Source organism: Cyprinodon tularosa, unplaced genomic scaffold (assembly GCF_016077235.1).
Source record: "Cyprinodon tularosa strain WSP-4 unplaced genomic scaffold, ASM1607723v1 ctg28, whole genome shotgun sequence".
In the NCBI taxonomy this organism is placed as follows: domain Eukaryota; kingdom Metazoa; phylum Chordata; class Actinopteri; order Cyprinodontiformes; family Cyprinodontidae; genus Cyprinodon; species Cyprinodon tularosa.
The window spans coordinates 262,781-277,466 of NW_024038985.1; the positions used below are offsets into that span (position 1 = coordinate 262,781).

The following is a 14,686-nucleotide window of genomic DNA, read 5'->3' on the forward strand; positions in this document are numbered from 1 at the left end:
CTGGAAGAGGGCAGGAGGGAGGGGCTACTATATTTGGAGAAAAATGGGTATTCACTGGATTGCTGATTGGTGTTGGTAGTACGGGGTTGAAGTGGAGCCACCGTCCGCCATATTGGTACTCCCTAGTTAGACCAGTCGCAAAGTAAACAATATTTGCGCTACAGCATCAAACAATGATTTTCTCATTTTGATAGGGAACTGTAACGATCTTGGTTCTGTTGTTTTTCTCTAGGTTTTCAGTTTCAAGTTCAAGTCAGAATTCTGAGAAAAAAGTCAGAATTCTGACTTTTTTCCCAGACTAAACTGAAATCAAATTTAAAAATCAGTTAACTTTTTTTTTTTCCCACTGGCCCTAATCCTCTTCCGTACCCCTCCTTCTCCTGAGCATGCATATTTTTTTACTCTGACTCCACCCTTTTACTGAATTACAGGGTCTGACCAGGAGGTGGCGCTTTTCTTTAGATCTTAATGTCCACAAATCATGACAGAAATAATACTTTAGTACAAAGATTGATGTTTAAAAAGGAATTGAAGGGGACCAGCCAAGGACCCATCAAGGAAAGTGAGGAAAGTTTGAATGGCTACTACAATAGCATCACTGTTGACAAAACCTGCGGGTAACCTGGAAGTTCTGACCAGCCTGAATACACGATTCAACAGATCTGACCTGCTATGTTTTCCTGCTGACAGCCAGAACATTGCTGATAAAGATTTTTGCAGACACTGCTGTAAATTCAGAGGCTCACCAGCGACGTCTCACAGAGCAGCTTGCTGCCTCGAACCAGGTTTCCGATGGTGATGTGGAAGTAGGTGTTGCCGCTGCTCCAGTTGGATATCTTTGTGAAGGGATGAGTGGTCAGGATGTCCTACAGGTGGATCAGCACAGAAACACACTCAGTATTTGTTGGGGGAGTGTCAGCATAGTGGTCAGGGTAGAGAGTTTGGAATCCTGAGGTTCTGAGTTCAAGCCCCACTCCCACGGATAGGGAATGTGAGCAGAGCGGAGCAGAAGAAATATGGTGGAGCGCTGAGCGGTTTGCAATTCAAAGGCCGGATCGAGGATTTCACTTTAGAATGTTTTTAGAGCATAAACAGTAGTGTATAGGATTTCCTAAAAGCGCGTTCACGAGTCTACGGAAACCGCTGCAGACCAAACCAGATGAAAGTGCGCATTCAGTTCGGCAAAGAACTCAACACTGAAGTCCTCAGACATTTTTCTTTCGTCGTTTCTTTCTTTGCACAGGTAAACAGCACATTTCTTCTTCTACGCTTGCATTATCGGCAGAGCAGACGCTGAATGCGCACTTTCATCTGGTTTGGTCTGCCGCAGTTTCCGTAGACTCGTGAACGCGCTTTCAGGAAATCCTATACACTACTGTTTATGCTCTAAAAACATTCTAAATGACTTTGTTTCGAGTAAATTCTGGATGCTACCCACTCAGGACACTTGGAATACATTGGACGAGCAGTATGGAGGAATATTGACACGTTTTTTGTGGACTTTTATGGACCTTTCTGTCTCGGGCGCCATAGACCTCCATTATTTGAATGTCACCAGACAGCAAGAAGCCTCCCAGATCTCCAGATGCATTTGAGATATCAAAAAAGTACTCCAGAGTGTTGTTCAGCATGGGGGTGAGTAGAAAATGAAGGCTAATCATGTTTTGGGTGTACTATTCCTTTAACCAGCCCACTGCTCCCCAAGGAGATGGGGATTTAATGCAGAGAGTGAATTCGTTGCTCTGTATTTGTGACAATAAAATGCTGGAAAATGAGCAGAGAAGACAGCGAGGAACCGAGGAGCAGAACTTCTTTAAATTTAAGAATAAAGCTGTCAGATCAGTTCTCACCTTAGACTTCGGGTCAATCAGGCTGACTCCGTGTTTATTGATCGCAATCAGGAGAGTTTCTGGGTAATTTGGGTCTGTTGTTTGCTGCAGAAAACCAAAACTCATAAATACATCAAAGATACATATATTGTTTTGTGGCTTTTATCAAACCACAGCATCTTTACCTTAACCTCAAAGAAGGCGGAGCCAAACGTCGACAACTTGTAAATGATTTTCAGGAAGGAGAGTTTGGCGTCTGCAGCCGTTTTCCCTGATTGTTTGTTGAACAGCGTCATGATCGACTGAGGGGGAACAAAAACCGAAGCATGACTGACCTTTATTCATCACTGGTCCACTAGAAAAATGCTGTAAATCAACTAAGACCTTTCAGTCAGTATTTCTTAATCCTTGTTTTTTACTGACTGACTTAAAGTACTTTAAAAAAAAACATTGACAAATACTTTATATATACCTTTAGCTTCATATACTTTATAGTTTCACATAATCGCAATATCAGACAAACTGAGAAAAGTATAAAATGCAGTTTTCCAATTGGTTTATTCATGAAAGGATAAAAAAAGCTAAATTGATCTGGTGTCATTTAAGCAGAAAAAAATCTCTTAAACGTGTTTGCAGTTACTCTTTTACATCACAGTGGATAATCACTATGGAGGGTGAAAAGTGCCAAAGTTAAAAAAATAAATACCGTATGAAATTTTTTTATGCATCATTAATTTATTAAAACTGTAAGTACACAGTGATTTAAAAAAAAGGAAAAGTCCGGTCACATTCAGAATTCAAACTTCTAAATTACCGTAAATTCCGGACTATAGAACGCACCTGATTACAAGCCGCACGCTCTAATTTTAGAAAGAAAATAAATTTTGTACTTTTATAAGCCGCACCGGATTTTAAGCCGCAGGTTTCCCACGTTGTATGAGATATTTACAAATAAAGATATTACACGTGAGCATTTTTTTAATCCGTATGATAAAACAAACAAATACGGCACATATTATGAATGCTTTTTTTTTTTTAAACTACCTGTAACACATTTAAATATACGTATGTGTCGGTAACACGCAAATAACGCTGCATATACCGCTACTTTTAACTGAACAACGCACAGAACATGGCAGCCGATCAGGAAAAGTCATTAATCACTTTCTTCTTCCTCCTGCACACTAAAACCCTCAGAGTCCTCTTCCTCGGTGTCTGAATGGAACAGCTTCAGCGCCATGAAAAAAAACACGTATTAGCCGCCCTATATGATAGGCCGCAGTGTTTATTGTAAATTTACGGTACCTTGAATTTGAAATTATTACATACTGTTCAATAAATAAATAAGTGTTTTTAATTAAGAGTAATTTTCATTTGAATGTGCTTTACTGGAGACATTCATGGAGTTTTTTAGATTAAAAGGCTTGAAGTCAGGGTTCTGAAGCAGCTCACCAGAACTCCAAACCCTCACCCAACCTCCCCTATAGTAGGGTGACCAAACGTCCGTATTTCCCGGGACATATCCGTATTTCACGTCCTGTCCCGGGCGTCCCGTTTTTTTTTTAGAAAGTGAGGAACTGTCCTGTTTTTTAAAATTAACTTAATTGGACCATTACATTTACAGGCACTAGGGCACTGCGCTGTGTGTGACGTAATCCCTGAGCGGCGTCAGTGCGGGCAGCCCTGTTCTTAATCAGAAGATAGATAGCGGTGCTGTCAGTACGCCAACGACATGCAAAAGCGCAAATGTATGTTTACCGACGATTTACAAAAGAGTTTCCCCGCTTTCAGACCGGGTCGAGACAAACGGGAGGCCTTGTGCACAGTGTGCAAAGCAGGCACATATGTCTCGGTGTCCAATGGAGGTGCAAGGGATCTGAAAAGCCACCTGGACACCGAAAGTAAAGATAGTCTATTGATATGTTTGTTCGTTTTTGGTACATTTTGAGTTATTTTTGCTACACGAGAGGTATTTTTTGTTAATTAGCTCATTTGTTCATTTATGTTTTCCAATAACCTACAGAACAGACATTATTTGCTACACGCTACATTAAAAATGATCAGTCAGGGATTAGGAAAATAATAATAATTATATGCGCACAGTGTAAATATTTCTATCATATGGCAGTCTGCTGTACAGTGGTCATACATTAAAAAATGTTCATTAAGTTTTTTTCTCTTAGACATTGGAGTGGTGCATTTAAATGTTATAGAGCTAAACATGTTAAATTGGTGAGTAGTAGTAGTGTAAGTTTTTAACCTGTCAAGTTTTTTTTAGATTTTTAACATTACAATTTATATTTTTCCAAGCACACAACAGTTTAAAGCAAAGTTTAGTTTGAAAAGAATGTGCAGGAAGGATGGAAAAGCATGTTAACACGGTAATGTAGGCTTGAGTTCATTATCTGACGCATGCAGATACACACCAGGAACCTGGAAACTTAAAAAATACTGAATTACAAAAAACATTTAAAAAACAAACATGTTTCATTGATATATATACAAAAATAAATATTAGGAACTATATTTATCAAACATTATACTGGGCAAGTAAAAATTGTCTCTGGGCAAATGAAATGTGAAAGTCACTTGCCCGAAGGGCAACGTCAACCCCTGTGTTAACTTTTATTGTTAAGTGAGGGATGTTTAGATGAGACATTATTTCATTCATTACAGGAATTGTTAAGCATTTTTTAATAAATACATTTTGAATTAAATTATCATTTGTTATTGGAGTTATTGCTGTTGACTTTCACTGAAAAGCATTTTTAATAAACCAACTGTAAATATCATGTTATTGCATGTTATTGTTCTCTATGCATGGGAACAGAGATCCTGGCTTTCCCAAATGAAAATATGGTCACCCTACCCTATAGTTGGTCTGTCTGCCTTTTTCTATAATGCTGTAAAAGAATGTCGGGTTTTTAAAATGTACTATTAACTACAGTTAATATATACTAAATGGTGATTCATTAATTCCCTCTGTGTTTATCGCTGCTGTTGACAGTGAACCTGGTTTCGCTCTGCTCCGCTCACCCTCTTCCAGTCCTCTGGGGACAGAAGTCGGATCTGGTCTTGAGGGACGAGGTCCTTCAGGATCCTAGTAATATTCTGGAAATGGGATTTATCCTCTTCATACTTCACCCGGTAGATCAGAGCCGCCAGCTGGTACACCTCCTCCCTTGAACACTTGTGGTAGCCGCGAAGATACTTGGGCAGCTCCTGCACAAACAGACACTTTGTCCTTAAAAAGCAGCTAGTGAAAAAAAAAAGACTAAATATCCGGGTTCTTCAATTCCAGTCCTCGAGGTCAGTTGTCCTCCTGACCTTTTTAGATACATCTCAGCTTCAACAAATCCGACTCAAATAATGAGGACATTGGGAAAACCTGACTGCATACAGACGAAACATGCACATTAATAAATTCTTAAAAATATAAGTAATTAAAAAATAAAGTTGAAGATTATAAAGGACAAAAAAATTAAATAAGGTAAATAATACAAAGGCAAATAAATAAAGAAGCTAATTAAAAGAGTTATATACATTTATGTCTCACTGTATAATTTAATTTCTACTTACATTTATTTGTTTATTGTATTTTTGGTGGCAATTAATTGTATGCTTATTTATTTGAGTATTTATTTATTTCTGTATTTATTTTTAAATATGGCAGAGTTGGTCCTCCATAGAATTAAACACTGTTAGTTCAATAATTCCTATGACATTACCAGACTCTGGTTGGATGCATAGGAAAGCTTTCCTATTACTTCATGGTCCCTACTTGCTTATTATATTTGTGTTTTACACTTTGTTTTATCTCTGTTCATTAGTAAACTTTAAGGTATTTGACTTAACAAGATCAAGTGTAAAAACGTGTAAAGAATATCAGCAGAATAAGACACGGGCGTTACTTGTAGCATAAATGAACATTAGTGTTCAATGAGTTGGGAGTTGAAGTCTTATGCTACGTTCAGACCGCACGCTGCAGAGGCAACAGAAGCAGCTGGTTCACATGCAAAGTTAATGGTTGACGCGCAACAGGGCGCAGCAAAAGGTCCTGCAGCACGTTTTGAGCAGCAGAAGCAGCGAGTCATGAGCATCTGACGCGCTTCAGAAGCACCAGCTGCTGAAGTTGAAAAAATTTGAAGTTTTGCTGCTGGATGCGCCACATCGACCAATCAGAGAAGCTTATCCTGGAGCTGGCAGGGAGACAGACACAGCACTGCTGATGCAGAGCGCTATGATCACTCCTCTGAAACCGTTTATTAAAGTAACTTAATTACTAAATTAACTTAAAATGTTGAAACCTGCCAGCAGAATATGTTCAATTTTATAATTCTGGTGTCTGCAGTTTGGATTACGTACATGAAAAATGCCTTCCAGCCGCCGCGAACAGTAGCAAAAAACCTCAAAGAGCCGAATGGGCCAGAGGCTGCTGTTGAACGGGATTCCCAGTGACAGAGCACCACCGGTATGTGGGGGTCTGAGCGGCTCTGACAGCGAAATAATATTTGAAGGCAGGATGGTAATCTGGATGAACTGACTGCATAGATTAAGTTTTCAGGTGGACTTTCTTACTTCAAAATAGATTCAACCTACTTTTTACCCACTGATCCCAGAAAATATAGCTGCCATTGTTCCAGGCAAAGAAAGGATAGGGTAGCTCCGCGCAACGTGCATCAGACCCACTTTTCGACCGAGCAGCCAGAGCAGCAATGATGCTTCAGCCGTCATCAGAACTAAACTGGTACAAGTATCAAAAATGAAGCAGCACGCGCGTTTTTGCTGCTCGTGCTGCTTGCGGTCTGAACGTAGCATTATAAGTAGGCAAGCTGATAAATGTGGTAGGGAGCAGGTAGGGACTGCTTATGATAATCTCTGCTGATTGTGCCCAAATATTTTCAGGCTCAAAAAGGACTAAATAAACACTATTGTTATAATATATTTAGTTTGCCCATTTAACAGGAAAAACATACATCTAAGAAATCCACATTTGCCAGAGGATGTCTGGGTAGATGCTTCCTGCTTGGTTTGTACGTCCTTATTCACATCTTCACGGTGAAGCAAACCATTTAATACCCGGTGTAAACATTTCTATAAATCACCTGGTAATAGTGGAAGATGGAGTCTGCCATAGAGTCTTTGCCTGGCACCGTGTTGGTCCACAGCTTCTTCATGAAGAACACCTGATAGGTCAGTGAAGGCATCACACCTGCAGTACCTGCAGGCAGCCAAACAGTTAAAAGTCAGTAATTGGGGGGTGAAAATGAGTGTAATTAGTATAAATAAATAAATAAATAAATAAATAAATAAATAAATAAATAAATAAATAAATAGTATAGTAACTTAAGCAACTATTTTACTCAATTATAAAGTTACCTGTGCAAAATGTTAATCAAATAAAAATTAAAAGTCAAAGTCACTTAGTTACTGTTTTTGTCAATTAATCATTCAAATTTTCTATAAACAAGAGCAAATTAAAATCCTTAAAGAAAAATTGCATCCGCTGGTTTACATGGTAAGATGTTAATTAGCCTGTACTGGTATAGCTCTACGTACATGCTGACATATGCCATTTGTATTTTAGATTTGTATCTTTGTTAGATTCGTTATAAATTGGAAATTATAAACAAAATCATATCCTCTTTCTTTCTTACATGTATTTAAATGTATTGGAAATTCCAATTGCAAATGACTGAGAAACAAATTCCACCCCAACCCTCCAAACATCCCAAATCCTAAACAAAAATGTTAAAATAAATAACAATTTCATGTCTGCCATTGCTTTTTACCGTCTCTACTGTGTCTTGCTTTTTTAATCCAGTCAGTCAGGTGCCTTACAAAGTCGAAGAAAAAGTCACCGTCTGGAACACTGATGACCTAAAGATCAGGGAGAAATGCAACTTTTAAATTAAAATAAAACAGCTGCATTTTCTTTTTTCTTTTTTTTACAGTGTCCTGTCTGGCAATGTACAATAAGAATAATTGTCTTGATGCCAAAAAGAGCCCAACAGATTTTACTTTCACAAGTGGAGCAGTATGGCAATTGCCATATTGCTCCACTTGTTTCATGCATATAAATTGCTTTATTATAATTATGCAGGGAGTTTTACAGTTTATATGGACACTGCAATGTAAATAGAGCAGAAAAACAGAAGAAGAAAAGGGAAATAAGAGAAGAAAAAAAGAGATACGATGAAAGAAAGAGGAGATAGAAAGGAGATAATGAGAAAACATTTTCAGTCTGCTTCATCACCTGTAACGAGATGAAAAAAGAACAGCACAACCGAAAGACATGGTACGAGATATACAATAAAGCAACACCTTGAAACTATCGCTAAAGTAATATTATTAAGTCTGACATGAACAGCTGCAATTTCTGCTGCAAAGCCAGAAATTCTAAGGAAACATTCAATTTAAAATGGTCATTATTGAGATTCATTCAGGTTTTGAAAGTGGGAAAGTTCCAGGTTTTAAGCATCAGTATTTGATCATCATGTTCAAAATAAAATAAAATTGTATTTATCTCAATAATCTTTGATTTTTGAGATAAATCAAGATAAAAAAGGTAGCTGAAATATATGGAAGCCTGTTTCTGCCACATTGCTGAGAGGAGAGTACTGTCCAAGCTTCCATCCATCATGGACGACAACTTCCACCCTGTGCAGCAGACTGTAGAGGAGCTGATCAGCTCCTTCAGTCAAAGACTTTTACATCCTGTTTGTAAAAAGGAGCGCCACCGCAGGTCATTCATCCCCCTGCTGCAACAAGACTCTAGAATGCGGCACTATAACTGCAGTAACTGGTTTATATATATACACATATATCTATACACATATATATATATATATATATATACACACATACATGTATATATATACTGTATGTGTATATACATATATAGATGGCATGCCGTTTAGGAAATTATTATTATATATACTGACAAGAGTTAGAATATATTGAACAAAAGTTGAATATTTTGAACGATTTTCTGAGAATATTGAATGAAACTTGAATATTTTGAATGATTTCCTGAGAATATTGAATGAAACTTGAATATTTGGAATGATTTCCTGAGAATATTGAATGAAACTTGAATATTTTGAATGATTTCCTGAGAATATTGAATGAAACTTGAATATTTGGAATGATTTCCTGAGAATATTGAATGAAACTTGAATATTTTGAATGATTTCCTGAGAATATTGAATGAAACTTGAATATTTTGAACGATTTCCTGAGAATATTGAATGAAACTTGAATATTTGGAATGATTTCCTGAGAATATTGAATGAAACTTGAATATTTTGAATGATTTCCTGAGAATATTGAATGAAACTTGAATATTTTGAACGATTTCCTGAGAATATTGAATGAAACTTGAATATTTTGAACGATTTCCTGAGAATATTGAATGAAACTTGAATATTTGGAATGATTTCCTGAGAATATTGAATGAAACTTGAATATTTTGAATGATTTCCTGAGAATATTGAATGAAACATGAATATTTGGAATGATTTCCTGAGAGTATTGAATTACTTGAATTTTTGAATGATTTCCTGAGAATATTGAATGAAACTTGAATATTTTGAACGATTTCCTGAGAATATTGAATGAAACTTGAATATTTTGAACGATTTCCTGAGAATATTGAATGAAACTTGAATATTTGGAATGATTTCCTGAGAATATTGAATGAAACTTGAATATTTGGAATGATTTCCTGAGAATATTGAATGAAACTTGAATATTTTGAACGATTTTCTGAGAATATTGAATGAAACTTGAATATTTTGAATGATTTCCTGAGAATATTGAATGAAACTTGAATATTTTGAATGATTTCCTGAGAATATTGAATGAAACATGAATATTTGGAATGATTTCCTGAGAATATTGAATGAAACTTGAATATTTTGAATGATTTCCTGAGAATATTGAATGAAACTTGAATATTTTGAACGATTTCCTGAGAATATTGAATGAAACTTTAATATTTTGAACGATTTCCTGAGAATATTGAATGAAACTTGAATATTTTGAACGATTTCCTGAGAATATTGAATGAAACTTGATTATGAACGATTTCCTGAGAATATTGAATGAAACTTGAATATTTTGAATGATTTCCTGAGAATATTGAATGAAACTTGAATATTTTGAATGATTTCCTGAGAATATTGAATGAAACTTGAATATTTGGAATGATTTCCTGAGAATATTGAATGAAACTTGAATATTTGGAATGATTTCCTGAGAATATTGAATGAAACTTGAATATTTGGAATGATTTCCTGAGAATATTGAATGAAACTTGAATATTTGGAATGATTTCCTGAGAATATTGAATGAAACTTGAATATTTTGAATGATTTCCTGAGAATATTGAATGAAACTTGAATATTTGGAATGATTTCCTGAGAATATTGAATGAAACTTGAATATTTGGAATGATTTCCTGAGAATATTGAATGAAACTTGAATATTTGGAATGATTTCCTGAGAATATTGAATGAAACTTGAATATTTTGAATGATTTCCTGAGAATATTGAATGAAACTTGAATATTTTGAACGATTTCCTGAGAATATTGAATGAAACTTGAATATTTTGAACGATTTCCTGAGAATATTGAATGAAACTTGAATATTTTGAACGATTTCCTGAGAATATTGAATGAAACTTGAATATTTTGAACGATTTTCTGAGAATATTGAATGAAACTTGAATATTTTGAACGATTTCCTGAGAATATTGAATGAAACTTGAATATTTTGAACGATTTCCTGAGAATATTGAATGAAACTTGAATATTTTGAACGATTTCCTGAGAATATTGAATGAAACTTGAATATTTTGAACGATTTCCTGAGAATATTGAATGAAACTTGAATATTATGAACGATTTCCTGAGAATATTGAATGAAACTTGAATATTTTGAATGATTTCCTGAGAATATTGAATGAAACTTGAATATTTGGAATGATTTCCTGAGAATATTGAATGAAACTTGAATATTTGGAATGATTTCCTGAGAATATTGAATGAAACTTGAATATTTGGAATGATTTCCTGAGAATATTGAATGAAACTTGAATATTTTGAATGATTTCCTGAGAATATTGAATGAAACTTGAATATTTTGAACGATTTCCTGAGAATATTGAATGAAACTTGAATATTTGGAACGATTTCCTGAGAATATTGAATGAAACTTGAATATTTGGAACGATTTCCTGAGAATATTGAATGAAACTTGAATATTTTGAACGATTTCCTGAGAATATTGAATGAAACTTGAATATTTTGAATGATTTCCTGAGAATATTGAATGAAACTTGAATATTTTGAATGATTTCCTGAGAATATTGAATGAAACTTGAATATTTGGAATGATTTCCTGAGAATATTGAATGAAACTTGAATATTTGGAATGATTTCCTGAGAATATTGAATGAAACTTGAATATTTGGAATGATTTCCTGAGAATATTGAATGAAACTTGAATATTTTGAATGATTTCCTGAGAATATTGAATGAAACTTGAATATTTTGAACGATTTCCTGAGAATATTGAATGAAACTTGAATATTTTGAACGATTTCCTGAGAATATTGAATGAAACTTGAATATTTTGAACGATTTCCTGAGAATATTGAATGAAACTTGAATATTTTGAACGATTTCCTGAGAATATTGAATGAAACTTGAATATTTTGAACGATTTCCTGAGAATATTGAATGAAACTTGAATATTTTGAACGATTTCCTGAGAATATTGAATGAAACTTGAATATTTTGAACGATTTCCTGAGAATATTGAATGAAACTTGAATATTTTGAACGATTTCCTGAGAATATTGAATGAAACTTGAATATTTTGAACGATTTCCTGAGAATATTGAATGAAACTTGAATATTTTGAATGATTTCCTGAGAATATTGAATGAAACTTGAATATTTTGAACGATTTCCTGAGAATATTGAATGAAACTTGAATATTTTGAACGATTTCCTGAGAATATTGAATGAAACTTGAATATTTGAATGATTTCCTGAGAATATTGAATGAAACTTGAATATTTGGAATGATTTCCTGAGAATATTGAATGAAACTTGAATATTTGGAATGATTTCCTGAGAATATTGAATGAAACTTGAATATTTTGAATGATTTCCTGAGAATATTGAATGAAACTTGAATATTTTGAATGATTTCCTGAGAATATTGAATGAAACTTGAATATTTTGAATGATTTCCTGAGAATATTGAATGAAACTTGAATATTTTGAACGATTTCCTGAGAATATTGAATGAAACTTGAATATTTTGAATGATTTCCTGAGAATATTGAATGAAACTTGAATATTTGGAATGATTTCCTGAGAATATTGAATGAAACTTGAATATTTTGAACGATTTCCTGAGAATATTGAATGAAACTTGAATATTTTGAATGATTTCCTGAGAATATTGAATGAAACTTGAATATTTTGAATGATTTCCTGAGAATATTGAATGAAACTTGAATATTTTGAATGATTTCCTGAGAATATTGAATGAAACTTGAATATTTTGAACGATTTCCTGAGAATATTGAATGAAACTTGAATATTTTGAACGATTTCCTGAGAATATTGAATGAAACTTGAATATTTTGAATGATTTCCTGAGAATATTGAATGAAACTTGAATATTTTGAATGATTTCCTGAGAATATTGAATGAAACTTGAATATTTTGAATGATTTCCTGAGAATATTGAATGAAACTTGAATATTTTGAATGATTTCCTGAGAATATTGAATGAAACTTGAATATTTTGAATGATTTCCTGAGAATATTGAATGAAACTTGAATATTTTGAATGATTTCCTGAGAATATTGAATGAAACTTGAATATTTTGAATGATTTCCTGAGAATATTGAATGAAACTTGAATATTTTGAACGATTTCCTGAGAATATTGAATGAAACTTGAATATTTTGAATGATTTCCTGAGAATATTGAATGAAACTTGAATATTTTGAATGATTTCCTGAGAATATTGAATGAAACTTGAATATTTTGAACGATTTCCTGAGAATATTGAATGAAACTTGAATATTTTGAACGATTTCCTGAGAATATTGAATGAAACTTGAATATTTTGAATGATTTCCTGAGAATATTGAATGAAACTTGAATATTTTGAATGATTTCCTGAGAATATTGAATGAAACTTGAATATTTTGAACGATTTCCTGAGAATATTGAATGAAACTTGAATATTTTGAATGATTTCCTGAGAATATTGAATGAAACTTGAATATTTTGAATGATTTCCTGAGAATATTGAATGAAACTTGAATATTTTGAATGATTTCCTGAGAATATTGAATGAAACTTGAATATTTTGAATGATTTCCTGAGAATATTGAATGAAACTTGAATATTTTGAACGATTTCCTGAGAATATTGAATGAAACTTGAATATTATGAACGATTTCCTGAGAATATTGAATGAAACTTGAATATTTTGAATGATTTCCTGAGAATATTGAATGAAACTTGAATATTTTGAATGATTTCCTGAGAATATTGAATGAAACTTGAATATTTTGAATGATTTCCTGAGAATATTGAATGAAACTTGAATATTTGGAATGATTTCCTGAGAATATTGAATGAAACTTGAATATTTTGAATGATTTCCTGAGAATATTGAATGAAACTTGAATATTTTGAACGATTTCCTGAGAATATTGAATGAAACTTGAATATTTTGAATGATTTCCTGAGAATATTGAATGAAACTTGAATATTTTGAATGATTTCCTGAGAATATTGAATGAAACTTGAATATTTTGAACGATTTCCTGAGAATATTGAATGAAACTTGAATATTTTGAATGATTTCCTGAGAATATTGAATGAAACTTGAATATTTGAATGATTTCCTGAGAATATTGAATGAAACTTGAATATTTTGAATGATTTCCTGAGAATATTGAATGAAACTTGAATATTTTGAATGATTTCCTGAGAATATTGAATTACTTGAATATTTTGAATGATTTCCTGAGAATATTGAATGAAACTTGAATATTTTGAACGATTTCCTGAGAATATTGAATGAAACTTGAATATTTTGAACGATTTCCTGAGAATATTGAATGAAACTTGAATATTTTGAATGATTTCCTGAGAATATTGAATGAAACTTGAATATTTTGAATGATTTCCTGAGAATATTGAATGAAACTTGAATATTTGGAATGATTTCCTGAGAATATTGAATGAAACTTGAATATTTTGAATGATTTCCTGAGAATATTGAATGAAACTTGAATATTTTGAATGATTTCCTGAGAATATTGAATTACTTGAATATTTGGAATGATTTCCTGAGAATATTGAATGAAACTTGAATATTTGGAACGATTTCCTGAGAATATTGAATGAAACTTGAATATTTTGAACGAGTTCCTGAGAATATTGAATGAAACTTGAATATTTTGAACGATTTCCTGAGAATATTGAATGAAACTTGAATATTTTGAATGATTTCCTGAGAATATTGAATGAAACTTGAATATTTTGAACGATTTCCTGAGAATATTGAATGAAACTTGAATATTTGGAATGATTTCGTGAGAATATTGAATGAAACTTGAATATTTGGAACGATTTCCTGAGAATATTGAATGAAACTTGAATATTTTGAACGATTTCCTGAGAATATTGAATGAAACTTGAATATTTGGAATGATTTCCTGAGAATATTGAATGAAACTTGAATATTTGGAATGATTTCCTGAGAATATTGAATGAAACTTGAATATTTGGAATGATTTCCTGAGAATATTGAAT

At 33.1% G+C, this 14,686-nt stretch overlaps 1 protein-coding gene across 2 annotated transcripts in view; it reads right to left on the reverse strand.

Annotated features, from left to right (window-relative positions):
• Positions 1–14,686, reverse strand: part of LOC119786809 (unconventional myosin-VIIa-like) — a 121,364-nt gene that overhangs the window by 957 nt on the left and 105,721 nt on the right. For both annotated transcript variants that reach the window (XM_038290365.1, XM_038290364.1), the window contains 6 exons: positions 7,622–7,709; positions 6,935–7,050; positions 4,866–5,051; positions 2,015–2,131; positions 1,851–1,934; positions 747–866 (listed from right to left, as the gene is read on the reverse strand). In XM_038290365.1, the coding sequence (XP_038146293.1) occupies positions 747–866; positions 1,851–1,934; positions 2,015–2,131; positions 4,866–5,051; positions 6,935–7,050; positions 7,622–7,709 (711 nt within the window). The remainder of the gene's footprint in view (positions 1–746; positions 867–1,850; positions 1,935–2,014; positions 2,132–4,865; positions 5,052–6,934; positions 7,051–7,621; positions 7,710–14,686) is intronic.